The 15,210-nt window shown below is 36.0% G+C and overlaps 1 protein-coding gene across 1 annotated transcript in view; it reads right to left on the minus strand.

Annotated features, from left to right (window-relative positions):
- Positions 1–1,124: 1,124 nt before the first annotated feature.
- IPO5 (importin 5) overlaps positions 1,125–15,210 on the minus strand; it is a 43,079-nt gene continuing 28,993 nt past the window's right edge. Inside the window, exons 16-26 of the mRNA XM_027645066.1 lie at positions 15,021–15,153; positions 14,806–14,927; positions 14,198–14,294; positions 13,544–13,716; positions 13,007–13,118; positions 12,359–12,414; positions 10,465–10,587; positions 9,634–9,853; positions 6,060–6,288; positions 4,355–4,496; positions 1,125–1,833 (exon numbers count right to left, since the gene is read on the minus strand). Coding sequence (XP_027500867.1) covers positions 1,747–1,833; positions 4,355–4,496; positions 6,060–6,288; positions 9,634–9,853; positions 10,465–10,587; positions 12,359–12,414; positions 13,007–13,118; positions 13,544–13,716; positions 14,198–14,294; positions 14,806–14,927; positions 15,021–15,153 — 1,494 coding nt within the window. The 3' untranslated portion in view covers positions 1,125–1,746. The remainder of the gene's footprint in view (positions 1,834–4,354; positions 4,497–6,059; positions 6,289–9,633; positions 9,854–10,464; positions 10,588–12,358; positions 12,415–13,006; positions 13,119–13,543; positions 13,717–14,197; positions 14,295–14,805; positions 14,928–15,020; positions 15,154–15,210) is intronic.

Raw genomic sequence — 15,210 nt, forward strand, 5'->3', positions numbered from 1 at the left:
AGGGGAAACTGAAATAACAAATACTTAAAAAATACCAAACTCCACAAACAAGAAAGATGATGGATATAATATAGCCCAATTGTAGTCAGGACCAGTGCTTGAGATAACTGACCAGACTTACTGGTTCTCTCATAGTACTGGTATCTAATCTTTAACATGTATCTTTGAGATGCATGAATGCTTAAATTTCTGTCAATACAAGATTAACAACACTGAACAAAATGAAAACTGGACCAGAAAACTGCCACAAACTTTGTGGCACTGTTTCAGTTGCCTCTAAACAAACTACACCATCAACTCATAGGGTTAAGGCAGTGTGTCTCAGAAATATCTGGATATAATGGTCCTGGGCTGGTTTTGGTACACCTCATTCTGTAATGTTTTCTTTTCTGAAACATTTCCAAAGACAAAACTAAGTTTATTCTTTAGTAAGAGAGGCATTTATTACAGGTAAAGTTCTACCCTTTCTTGTCATAAAGGAAGAAAACTTGTACCCTCTTTGAAAATATTTTCTGTTTCAAGAGACAACTGAGGTTGACTTGAAGAACACTTGAGAGAAAACTGAGGTTTTTAAAGATCGATATATAAACTAACAGCTTTGAAGTAACAGACCGTAAAAACATCACTCACCTTTGTTAGAAATCAGACACTCTATGATTATGTTTGCTGGTAAATGATGTATTGCTTTCGCAGTACCAGAAAGACCTGAGAAGGTTTTTGATTCTTTCAGGTCAGACTGTCAATTGCATGATTGTTTTAAACAAAACACAGGCTACTGTAACAGGATTGCTGCCTGCCAGATCATGTTGCACATTTTCAGCTGGAACAACACTACAATTTATAAAGTTAAGAAACGCAATCTCATCTGAACATGAAAAACATTTTAAAGTCAAGATATGCAAATTTACTGTCATACAAGGAATGCCATTAAGTCTCCCTGCTACACATTCGGGTGAAAAATTTGTTAAAAAGTCAAGAAACAAAAAGCATAAAATCTGTAATAGGCAACAATATACAAAGTTTCAAATATAAAATCGAGACTTGTATAGTTTGTTATTTGCATTTTTTCACAAGAGTAAATTAAAAGAACCACACATCACTGAACTTCTACACAAGCTTCTTGTGTTTCAATGTCATTTATTGAGGAGTGAATGAGATACTGTCAGACATGCCAAAGAGACTTCACATTCAAGGGCTGGAAGCTGAACAGCTTTCCTCATTGAGTCACTGTACAAGTTGTTTTTGGGAATCGAAAGTGCAATCAATGAGGTCTTCATGCTCGATGTTTGTCTTCAGTTTTTCATATTTTGATCTACTAAGTTGTTGGGCAGAAGGACACTTTCTACCCTACAAAGACTCACACTCCAATTAATACAATTAACACTAGATGTAGAGAAACGTTTATCTGTTATAACGTACATCTACTGCTGAAGATCTTATGTCTAATGAGAAAATTCATCTTGTTTCCCTTTCACCATCGTATGGATGGCTTATACCGTTAGAAAAATACTCTTCAGTGCTATTGTAGAGTTTACAGGAAACTTCTTCCATGTGTGGGATAGAAACCGATTTAAACACCATTCTGAAAGAATGCTTCTCCCTGCTGCCACTGCCTGTAGGTTGCAGAAGAATGGCCTACACGCACTACAGTTCTGGTTTTACTCAAAAAAGAAACAAAAGAAACCTAAACAATAGGGTAAACGTTTATTTGGAGTTAGTTTTCTTGCAGATGATAATTAAGGCCCTTCAAGCAGAGTTTAGGAGCTCCTGTATGGCTGCCTGTTGATCTGCATTGAGCTGTGATATGCATTCTGTCCACAGTCCTCCGGATGTCTAAAAAACAAATGAGAAGTGGTCTTTATGCAGGCTGACAAGCATACAAGGCACATCCTAAACTTTCCTATGTTTACAAAGCTCAAAATTCAGTCAGCTTATTCCTGTAATACATACGCGACAGAGAAGAGACTGACATGTTTAGTTATATGTGGTGCTGCAGAGGTTCAACTCGAGATGCTCCAGAAGGCTGAACAGCAGTAAAGTAATGGATTTGAAACTCCTGGGAACTCCCTATAACTAAGTGGGCCAATTGACAACCGATACTTCTGTGTTAACCACAGCCTAAATCACTTGCTCTGTGCTGCACTGAAATTAACAGATCAATGATCAAGACAAACTGAACTCTGCCTCCACACGACAGTGTTTTGGGCACTGGTGCAGCAGTAACACAGAGCTTCAAAGTGAGCACTGTGATTACAGCATGACGTGCTACGGATGCTATGTGTAGATGTGCAAAATTCTGCTGCCAACTCACAGCATTGCGCTGTAGTGAAAAGAAAGGTAAATTAATTCCCAGAGAGACGTACAGAGCATTTATCTGAGTAAATCCATCATCTGTGTTACCACAGCCCTTAGCTGAGACATCAACTTTTAAAGCCACCGTCAGTAGGTTGGTTCTAATGGTATCAGTACATGCTGATAATAAACAAGGTTGGAAAAAAAGTATTTGTTCATTTATCAATAGAGGCTAGAAGCAACTGGCACCCTGCTTTCTTGAGGACAATGATAGGAAAAAAAATTGCAGGTGACTGACTATAGGTCTTTAGATTGGCTTTTGCAATAACAGTATACTTGAAGTAAATAAAAAAACCCAGTTTAATTTATATTTGTTATATTTTGCTTCCAGTTATATTATAATGCCCTTTTTTTCAAACAATTAAAAAAAATGGATTCACAAAATTCAAAAACAAAGGCTCTCAAGTTTAAGTTTGTGGTTTCTAGTTTTAAATAACATTAGGCATTTTAGACTCTCAATTTATGAAGAAATATTGCAAAATTAAATGTGCTCTTCCAGCATTTGTGAAAAACATTTCAATTGATACTTCACACTGAAATATTTCTGGCCTGATATTACCTAAGCACGAGGAAAAAAGATTATGTTCAATTCCAATTATGACCATAATGTTGCTCATGTCAGACACTGGCAGTGAAACAGTCAAGTCTTTCACCCGGAATCTGGGAAGCAGCAGGCAGACTTGCTAGCAACTACATAGCCTTTAAAACTCCTATCACAGGATAAAACATTTACAGTGGTTTACTAAAGACAAAATATTATGTGTGAATAAAGACAGAATTGGCAACAGCATGCTAAAATTTTATTTTTTAAAAGAGATGACTTTTTTTCCTCCACAGTATGAAGGTAAATCATTTAGCCAATGATGAAGTCTTGTTTCATAGTAATGTTCCTGTCATTCCTGGCCAAAACAAGACCTTGCTGTACATAACTAATCTACACATCTATGGGCCATTGTATTGTTAAGAATTAATTATTATCTAACCTTGACGATTTGAGGTAAAGTGAGCAAATGCATTAGCATACCCTAATACAAAGTTCCATTCCCAGACTTTAAGTACTAACAGCAAGGACCTGTATCTGTCAGCCAGAATCTAGAGCGGCACGTACACCACCTTCACTTTGAAACTTTGCTCAATTGCATTCTCCTTATATCTTCAGGATTGTAACAAGTAATTTTCTACCACACATAATGGATCTCGCAGGCTGATACTGATACACTCATCCAAGTGAATCCTTTCCAACATCAAGTATTCCTAAAATTCTTGGACAATAATAGAAGAGCTCCCTGTGTTTTTATGAGCGACATGCTATCCAAGCACACTTCTTTCTAGCATTAGGTGCTACATCCACCCGACAACATTTGGCCCTATATGAGATCTGCCCTATTGCACTATCACAATGCTGTAGGGAAATGCTGCTTAAATACTTGGACATCCCCATCACCAGTAAGTTACTCATAGCATAAAGGAAGTAAACCTTAAGGCAGTTCCCCAAAGGCAGGGAAAGCACTGAGCAGCCACCTGTATTTGCATTGGGTTAAAAAAGGCAGTAGTAAATTACTTGTGGTTTGCACTCATTTTCTAGCACAGGATCCAAGCCTCTGCTATATTAGTAAGTCACCACAGGGTGCTGGGGACCCTTACAAAAACCATGTCTTGAATCAAACCCTGCAGTACACAGTTCATTGACAAAAGGACAGAGATTTCTCTCCAGATTTTAATTTCTGATTCAGAAAAAAATCCACAAGAAACTAACACTAGCTTGCACGTTAACTGCCTAGCTGCACATAACTACATTTTTTCATTAATAAGCTTTATTCAGGTACAAATTTCACCAGGTTTTATCATTAATCATTCAAGGAATGTTCAAGGATCTCCAAGAGCATTGGTTGAAGTGTTATTCTCCAAGGAGTCAGCGCTCTCAAAACTGGTTTAACAGTTTGGTTACTTCTGAAAACAGATTCTAAATGTTCTCTCTATACTAAAGCAAGCATTTATTTACCTGCACTTGGCGAACAACATTAGCCAGCCGCTTGGTACATGGATCTTCATGTTTGATAGCTTCATGAATTTCACCATCCGCAATTATACCAAGTATTCTGGGAAGGTTGGAGTTGTTGGGACCGAGGACAATTGGGTTATTGCTGTTACAATAAAAATATATATAGATTACAAATAAACTAATGCTTAACTAATTAAGGTAAGCATTTTATATGTAAGTGGACTGATTTTGTATCTTATTCTAGAACTGCTTATTTTCATTTAAGTTTCACACAGCTGAGTAAGTACACACAGCTTTTATACCTGCTGACAAAATGTTCCCCCTACTGTTAATATTTAACCAGCTGATTCTCTAATCAACCTAAACTTTATCAGGATGAAGTTCTGAACTTTACAGAACAGCTGAGTTCCATGCAGATGGAACTGTAAATAGTGTGACAGAAATACCCTGCCTAAAAGGCCTTATTCCTCTCTCTCCTCTGTCTGTCAGTGCTGCAAGGGGGAGGAAGTTGCATGACTCGTGTCAGGAGCAGCAGTAACTTCAGCTCTCTGCCAGCACTCTCACTGACACAGCAAGCAAGCAGTTCTGCTCCCTCTTTCCAAGCCAAACATTGGAGTAGAGGAGTATTAGCAACCAGGAATCTGTGTGGAAAACATTAGCTACCTTCCAGCCCTGCCACCTACCACTGCTGGAACACAGAGTGAATGTAGGACTGGCAGATCTTCAGGGAAGTAGGTGGCCAGGCTGAGCCACCTGCACAGAGCTGGGTACAGAAGTATGCCAGTACTGCAGTTCTCCATTTCTATATACCTGTGTGCATGCACAACTGTCAGCATTATTATGGTGTCTCTACACAACTGTTCTATTATCAGTCTAGGGACCTCAGTTGCCACCACTCATTTTGAGACTTTGCCTCAATAAAGCACCAAGAGATACAAGATATTCACAAAGTAGAAGAGACTGCAGGAAATCTTCCTTTATATTTATCTCCTAAAATATAATACAGTGCCAACCATAACGTGGCTACTATATAACGCCTCAGAGGCTGACATTCTTTCACTCAGTTATGAAGTGCAACTTGCACCCACACTAGAATGATCTTTTTTTTTTTTTTTAATCCTGTGACCTATGGGAGGGAGTACAAATCTAAAGAACAAGCTATGGGACAAGATGTTTTCAATACTAAACGAAATAATTATCATAAACTTATTAAGGGAAATAACACTGTACCATGAATTTATCCATATTATTTCTCTACTTTATACTTCACTTCGTTGATACTCTAGCTTTCAAAGAGCAAAAAGCTGCAAAAGTACTTTAGAAGGTTAAAAAAAGAAGGCTGCAAGAGCATGTATGCTGCTCTTAAATAAAAAGACTGATCAGTTATTAGTGCTGATATGTAAGAAAAGTATAAAAAATTTTTCTGAAATTTTCTGTATAAGTTCTCTGCTGATCCTTTCCCATCATGTACACATAAAGCAGCCAGAATTTTTTCCAGCCATACAGACTTTCATTAGGTTGAGGAGAATGACTGTTGAAAAAGACAGCAGTAACATCAGGGAAGGCTCACTTCTGACATTTCAAATTATCTTCTCTAAAACATATGCAGATTAACTTGGCAGTTTCTCAGTTTTGGAAAAAGAATGTAATGAAATAACCTGCAAACAGGCTTACTTTCTGCATTAGTGTGAAGACTTTGCCTTACCTCTCCAGTAAGTCACACAGATAGTTGAAAGTATGAACAGCTTCTTCTTTGTCTTCATGAAGTGGAAGCCATGATAACCAGTGTGGGAGGACTTCTTCAACGTTTATACAGTCAGGCTTGAACTTCATTATCTTTCCTACAGCTGAAATGCAGTTTTCTGTTGCATTGACATTCTCTTTGGTTTTGGCATCTGGTGACTGAATGACTCTCACCAGCAGTGGAAGCGCCTCTAATTGTTAAACAATACAAGAATAAAGTTTAATGCATGATGAAGGTATGCTTTATTAACATCACAAACTCTACATGAGACAATTGCACGTATTAAAACCAGTATTTTTTGTGTCTCAAGTACCAAAATCCAGTCATTTTAATGTTCAACTACTTCTAGGTTCTTCTCTGCTCAATAATTATCATATGAAAACCAAACAGAAAAATAAAGCTCTGCAAGGAAACACAAGAGAGCAGCTAGTGCAAAAGTCTGAATTGTCTTTAGAAGTTCAAAAGAAAAAAAAAAAATCTTCCCATGTCTCTCAATTGGAGTTATGTAATCTAAAATATAAATGACACTGTAATTTTTAAGTAAAAACATACATAACAAGCATTACCTTTTTAATATAATAGGCTCTATAAACACAGGATGAGGAAAAGCACTGCTAAGAAGACATTTACAATAATGTGAACTGTAGTGCATGCCTGCTGTACATCTACTGCTTGTGTGCACATACACATATAAAAAAAATATACATATAAATATTATATATGTATGTATGTATATATGTACACATACACACCTCCCTTCACTAAAAGGTGCCCTAGGAAAAGTTCATAGGAGTAATCTCATCTGGTGAATCAAGCTAGCATGGTTTAGATTGCAAAAGTCAAGGAAAGGAAATGCCTTTCAATGAAGGAAAAATGCCAGTTTTCTTGTTGGGTTAATAGCAATTATATTTTTTATTAGTCACATGGGTAACCACACGCACACTTCTAAATAACATTAATGTCATGTGTTTAGTTACTAGTGTCCACGCAGACTTCAGAGCACTCTACATGCATGCAGAACAATGTTATTGTGCTCTTCTGCTAAAAATAAAATGCTAAAGAGGTGAAATTCTAAATCGGCACAGAAAACAGGTTGTGGAATTGTGCAGAAAGCACACTTCAAAATAACTCCAATTACTGAGGAAGAGCAAGATCTTGCACTTCTGCATTTTGATGAGTAAGTAGCAGCTTTGCAGTTAAAGAATACACAATGACCCTTGCTATATTTACTCCACTGAATTATATTTTTGAAGAATTCAGCAGCCATGGAAAAATATCACTAACCCTAAACTAGACAAGGATACTTTCATGGGGCTGATAAACATTACAGAACTGCAGAAACATTGGTCATCAGATTCACTAGCTTGTGTATCAAATGCAGGATAATAATGTTGGATTATTCTGCAAAGCAGAATTTGTTTCATAGAAGTCTACAATCTCCAGGTCAAGCTGGGTCTGCATTTTGCATCTCAGGTTTTCATGACTGCTGAAGCTAAAACTCATCTGTGTTTCTTCACTCCTTAACACTAATGGATGACTCTGTAGGTATGCATGTCCTTGTAGCTGTAAAATTAAGAGGGTATGAAAATGAATCTGCATAATTTCCTCCCTACAGATTAGCAGATAGTTTTCTTCCTATCCATACAACAGACCCATTCCACATAGGTGTTGGTTTAGATAATCCTTAAAAAAACCTTTTGACTATGAAAGACCATCTTCTATCATAATAATAGTTTTTTTCCAATTATTGCTCCACCAAATTTTGAGGGCACTGATGTGATTTAGGAAGAAGCCCATGCAGTTGATTAAACAATTTTCACAGAGAACAGATGATTATATTCTTCCACCAACATAAGAAATAGAAGCAACATTGATGGTTGCATCAACTGTAACCTTGTAACCCTATTTAGAAAGTTACATTGTTTTTCCTTCTATTTTATTTCTTTGCTCTTTACTAATTCTGTTTTTAGTGCTTTTTATTTCATCATAATGTAGCTCATGTGCCATTTACAAGTTCTCTCTATATTCCTGGATTTTTTCAACTGACTGTCAAAAATGCTTCATGTTAATAAATTAATACATCTGCTTTTTCTGAACAGACTGCTACAAACTTGCAACAGAACAATATGTCAGCACTATATATCAACCAGTAAAGAAATTAAATTATAAATAAAAGCTCACAAACATGATGTTTTTCAGAGAAGACAGCAAAACCCATGGGGTAGAAAACTTCTCATGCTATGGATTTGCTTTGTTTCTAATCACAGCACATCTTCATCTATTAAAATAAATCACAAAATTCTTTCATGTGTGTGCAAAAGGATTTAGAATACTTTTGAGGTGTCTGCTAACAAAATGTATGCTTAAAGGAAAAAGGTTATTTTATCTAAAATTCAATAAAAGGAGAAGTCAAGTGTCTGGGTTTAATCAGGGATTATTTGTCCAAATACTAAGAAAAGGATCAAAGATGTTACAAAGTTTAAGTGGAGCAAGGCAAAATCTAATGAATGAAAAATAAAATTAAGACTTCAACAGATGCTCAAAAGCCCCAAAAGTTTCAAAATCAGAACTGTCTAAACAATTCTAAATGTTAATGCTCTTAATGTGCCACTGCTGCTTTTTTCTTTTATTTTTTTTAAAAGACATCTTGATTGTAACCACGTAACAATAATTTACATTAACAATGAAAATTACAACCCTGATTGATGTAGGTAAGATTTGTGTTAAAGTCCTGATTTATCCCTATCAGATGATTCTTATTTTCTTACATCGTTTAATTCAGCTTTTGTTAAAGATTCATGTGAAATACATATTTGAAATACAAATTTAGCTAAATATTTTCTTAAAAAAAAAAAAAGGCAAAAATTCTGATACGGGATGCCACTTAGTGTGCAAAATTAACTCTGGTGAATGGCAAGAAGAGTGCAAGCAGACAATAATTTCTTTCAATTTAAAATGAATTTGAAGTTTTGGAGAAACACGAAACATTCAGAGAGAAAGCAGACCAAGTACTTTCAGATAAGTAGTACCACACTCATTTCATTTCTTACTTAACAGAAATCAGGCTCTTTCTTCATATGTAACAGGAAAGCAGGGAGCCACATTAGTTGTATTCTAGGCTATTCCTTAATACAGGTCATTCGTATAATTCTTCCAGATATCCAAGGGGTTTTGCATTAATATGCAACCCCCTTAGTATTAATAAAAAGCATCTACGAGACAGGTGTGTATCAGAAAGCTGTTCTTTATGAATTAACATTTGCATGTCAGATCATATCTTAAAAAAGAATACGTTATATCAAGTTTGCTAAGCAGTAAGTGCTGCGACAGAAATGCTAAGCAGAACAACAATAAAAGCCCAAGGAATTCAGGTACTTTATTGAGCCATCATTTGTCTACCACACAGGTTATACTGGTAATCTATTTCACTGCCAAGGGGAAGAGACCTCATCAACCAAAATCAAGCAATTTTTAAGTTTATTTCCTCTCACCCAAATCACACATTCAAATAGTCTCATCAGATGCAGGTATGTACCTGGGCAAAAAGGACGGTAGCCATCCCCCCCAAATTGTGCCATGACTCCAACGCCGTAGGCAGCTGCTTGCCTGACCTCTGGGCTGTTGTCACACACGGACTCCAGCATTGGCCTCAGGAAGTATTCTGCATACTTGAATGAGGCTGGGCTGCAGTGCTCTACAATGTCGTCAAAAATGCACAGCCCCCACTGCCGGTCTGGCCACGGCCTGTGTGGACACTGCATCAAAAACAAGTAGCATTTTACACACCTTAAAATTTTTATGCAGCCAATGATTATATCAACAGAACAATCACAGGAACAGTGGTCTAGTACTTTTGTTAAAATCTTCCTGGATTAAACTGAATCCTACAAGCATGTAATGGTCTGCAGTTACACTTGCAGCAATATCATAAACAAAACAAAATAGAGATGACTATCTGAACTTACTGAACGAATAATGATTTTCAGCCAAATCGTTTACACCTCTATTTCACACACAATTTTCCCCCAAGAGTCTGCAACACTTTTTCATCCCTCCTCTTGAAATCCATTGTAAAAACATTGGACACTCTCAGGAAAATTAAATGTCTCAAAACAGTTGTATGCGTCAATGATCCTGGGTCTTGAAATCAGAAATTTTAAGTAGCACAGCAGCGCAGCTGCTCAAAAAGCATAAGTAATCACTTCAGTCTTCATCCAGAATGATTCTTCAACCACACACATCTAGGTTGTAAAACAGCAATTGCTACATTCTATCTACCAAGTTCTCTAAGAGTCCAGCATGGAAGGTCTATTAACACATCAGAAAAAAGAATTCAATTCAAATCAAAGGAAAGCAAGGTACTTACAATTAAGTTGACAATTAGTGGAAGTAACCTTTCAAACCATGGCAGTACCTTCTCCTTGTAACTGCTGAATATTGAGTGCAAAATGTCTGATACTTTTGTCAAAATATAAACGTCACTGTCATCCTGAAAGGAAAAGGACACAATTCACATTCAGACTAATTATCTTTAAAATTGTGGAACTCACATGAAATGCCAAAGTGTCTAAACTAATGGAATAAAGTTGTTTTGTGACTTTTTTTGTAAAACAAAGGTTTTCAAGTTCACTATTTCAACTGTTAGTCTAATTACGGAATGACAGAAGCACAGAATGGTTTGGGTTGAGATGGACCTTGAAGTTAGTCTAGTTCCAACCCCGCTGCACACACAGGGACACCTTTCACCAGACCATGTTGCTCAGAGCTCCATCGAACCTGTCCTTGAATACTTGCAGGGATGGGGTACTTCTCTAGGTTACATGTTCCACTGTCTTGAGGCACTGAGGCACTGAATGGAATTCTTTGGACATAGCCATCCAGTCAATTCCTTATCTGCTGAATAGTTCATCCATCAAATCCATATCTCTCCATTTAGTGACAAGGATGTAGTGTGAAACCCTGCCAAAGGCCTTGAGGTAAGGGCTACATAAACATACTCTGGGATCAAAGGCATATAACCAAATTTTACTGATTATCATATGCTAATTCTGTCGATATGGCAAGTGACATTCTGGCGTCAATCCTTCTTTCACAGGGTAATGCAGACAAGTCTTCCTTCAGACTTTACAGAAAAAATACAGCAAACATTAAAACATTTTAAAAAAGGCCTTGCAACTCTGTTGTAGAGTATGGATTCAGTTTGTCTGAAATAGCTGCTTGCAGTTTCTTTCATTATCAGTATAGAGTGAAACATAAGAAAAAAAAAGATTAACAAACCATCTAAGTCATCGTCTAAAAGAATGAACAGTAAACATTTCAAAGGAGAAAGGAAGAAAAATCAGGAAAGGGTCTTGGTTCAGAACTTGATATTTGTTATTTTTTGATCCCAAGCAGTATGAAGGCAACAGATACCTATCCTCTTGAATGCTGGCCTAACGTTCCCAAAGGAAAGGGGCTCAAGAACTGCATTGTTATTAAAGACAGTATTTACATATGGGTGCATTATTTCTTAGGATACATTCCGGAGTCTGCATACAGGTTTAACTCCTGTAATCAAGCTTCACACCTGCATCGTGTGGCAAAAAAAAGTTCCTTAGTTCTTAAATTTACTAAGCATCTTTTGTCTTATGTTAGAAGCAGCAGTGATCTATTATTCTCTATTACCCTCTCCATACCAATAATGATCTAATAAAACTATTATATCTCTTCTTCAATCAGCCCCAAACTAAAAAGTCACTTTGGTATTCTCTCCTAAGAAAACACATTATGCCAGCTATTTATCCCGCCATCCTTCTTTGATACTATTTTTGGGCTATTCTTTTTGAGACAGGCTCCTGACGTGACATACCAGATGTCTAGGAATCAGAGGTATGCTCAAGCTTAAGAGCCACCCAGCTCATAAGGCTGAAAGAAAAAGCAAGTCAGCAGGGCTAGGCCTTAGAATAAATATTCTGCTGTTGAATCTGTATCACTGATAAAGTCATCTAAGAATTGTTGAGAGGATGAAGAAAATAAAAAGCTATAACCCAAACTTCTTATTTCAGTATACTGGAAAACTAAACCTTTCATATTTTCTAATTCACACATGTCATGTGGCTCATTTCTTACTGAAGTTTTGAAGGACTATAGTAATAGAACATTCTTGTAGGAAGGAGTAATTCTGAGGATGCACTATGCTTTAACCAGGTAGCACACCATATTTGTGTAATGTATTTCTATCCTGGTGCTTATGAGTGGAAAAGCTCCCCAAATCAACTTACTTCATCTTGTAATGACTCTTCAACTTGTTCATCATAGTCTTCATCTTGTCTTTTCACTAAATTAAAAAAAAAAATTAAACCATTATCTTTCTACAAGTGCATAAGAAGCCTGTAAAAAGGAAAAAATTATGCATAAACAAATTTAGAAAACAGGAAACAGTAGCTGAAGATGCAATAGGAACTTTCTGTCTTTAAGAAGCTTCAAAGAGCTTTCACAGAAAAACAAGTACAAGCCAGCTCATTTTAAGAATGTGTAAAAGCACATTAAATTAACACACCAGTTTGTCCATGAAGACATGAAAAGTGCTTAGAAATAAGAAACTACCACTGTTTTAAGAAAACTGTTAAGACTTCAGATGAAAAAAACCCACAGAAAAGACAACACAAGATATGTGCACTGTCTTTCAAGTAAATCTGTCCATCAACTTTTGATTAAACTACAGTACTGCTGCAAATGATACCATCCTCATACTCCCAGAGCTTACAAATGTAACTCATGGCTTCTGTTTTTCAAAGCCCAATTACCTTACATAAATACACAAATTAAGAAATCTAAACTAAGCTTTTTTTCTGTGTTCAGAAATAATTAGGAGTTCTTCTTTAAAGAACAGCCATATCACATGTTAACAGGACTTAATGTTAACTTACCCTGTCTTAATTCTTGATTTTTAAAGTGCTCTTCTAGTTTTCCTTTCAGTATTCCCCCAAGTTCTTCAAAGTGTTCATTGTTAAGGCATCCATCTCCCATTACCTCAATACACTTGTGAAATAAAATCATCAGTTTTTCAGATTTAAGTTACATGAGCAGTCTTAATGAAATCTAGGCACCCAAAGAAAATTAATACATGCTCTGGTTTAAGGCAGAAATAATATTAATAAAACATTCGTTGCGTAATCAATGCTCAAATTATACAAGTAAGGCATAACACCACTATACATTTCATGTCCATAACTTCAGTTGCTTGCAGTTAAAATTAACAAATCTGATAATTGTTTTAGGTTAATACTTTGGTATTTTTGAAAAAAAAAAAAACAACAACTTTTTTCATCAGCTGTAATATTTAAAGTCAAATCAAATTTCACATAGAGGAAGCCTTGCATTTATTCCAGCCGTGTAAATGAACATCAAACACAGTCCTTTCTTATGGACAGTAACACCACAAAATTTGTAAAGGATAACATTACCTTTGCAAAAGAATGCATTATTTCTGAGAGAACATCTGACTCTGGTTCTGTCCCAATGGCTTTGATGAGTGCATCACACATGAAGTGCCACATCTGTGTGAGGTACTCTGGCCCACGGACTCGAGCACATTCAAGAAGGAGGGGCATTGACTCTGCTGCTGCCACTCGAACACGTTTCATTATTAAGGAAACAAAGCAATCGAATCCAACATAAAGTGCTTTGAATTTAAGCATCCACCACTATGATTAAGCTCTTAGATTTCTACCCAAAATTTTTTTTTTATTAGTCTCCTGCATTTGATTTCTTAAGTAGATACAGATTAAATCATAGGAAAATTAAACTGTTTGCTATTTCAAAGTGGCTTCAAGCCTGTTTCAGGCCATGACAGAAAAGCCATTCAAGTTTTCCTTTGCTTTGTTGGCACAAACATCACTTTCTCTACTGATGGCTTATTTGAAAAGAAACTATGGGGAAAAGTAGGATATTTTGCCTAAAATAGTGTGTAAACCAACATTCTCTGAAACAATTTCTGCTATAAAGTCACAAAATATTTTAACACTAACACTTCCAATTCATTTAGGAAAATGTAAGCACAACTTTGATTCTTCCAAACTAAGTTTCTGTTTTCACGGTAGTATTTGTTAATAGGATATCATCATGGAAATAGAACTTCAGCAATGGAACCATCAACTTTACAACTTGTTCTGTGTACTCCACAAATCCTTCTTTTAGCTCTTTTGCATAACAAACCTGAAAAACAGAGCATAGAAATGCCTCCTTTAAAGGAAAATACTAATATTTTTCAACTATATAATGGTGAGAAACATTTTTAAAAGTACAAGGTTTTTTTTTTACTTTAAAACACATTTACCTTCCTCCTCCACTGTGGTATTTTAAGAAACTTTATGACAGTATGAATTCTCACTCTTAGAGCATGCCCATATTTCTTACACTGAATTCAGAAACAGCAATATTTGCAAAAACAAACTACTTTTTTAACACATCATGTTCCTTAAAAGTTTTGATAATAAAGTAGAACTATCTGTTCATTTTAAAAATTGTAGGTTCCAAACCAAATAAAACTATCTTTAATCAAGTAAGCCACATGAAACAAAGTGTCTGAAATATAAACTTAGCAGTATCACCCAAAGAACCCCAGAACTATTTCACGGTACTACAAAGAATATTTTTGTTACCAATTTTGGCTTCAGGCTCAACTGACCAGCAACACATAGGTCATCAAAACTGTTCTATTACTTACCAGCATCTGGCATGCAGTTGCTTTTTCTTCAAGACCTGCAGTTTTAATTCCAAAACTTTGCTGATCGCCTATGCTTACAAATTCCCAACCATCATCATCACTCATATTCTCCATATCTTGTGCTGTTATACAGAAGAAAGGAAAAATAATCTACAAGTGCTACAAAATCATTTCTTTCCATACTATTTTCAAGAAAATCATCATCTTAAACTTACTGTCTAAAAGAGCTACTTCAGGTTTAATGGATGCAGTCTTCATTAAAGGTCCCATGACAACAGGAAGGTACTGCTGAAATTCCTTTCCAAGAATTTTACACATTCTGGCCCATGCTGAAATCATGTAAGAAATCTAGAAAAGATAAGAAAGTCAGAATTTTCATGTCCCACATTTTATTTTAATGCATAC

Source organism: Corapipo altera, unplaced genomic scaffold, assembly GCF_003945725.1.
Source record: "Corapipo altera isolate COAL_440 unplaced genomic scaffold, ASM394572v1 0, whole genome shotgun sequence".
In the NCBI taxonomy this organism is placed as follows: Eukaryota; Metazoa; Chordata; class Aves; order Passeriformes; family Pipridae; genus Corapipo; species Corapipo altera.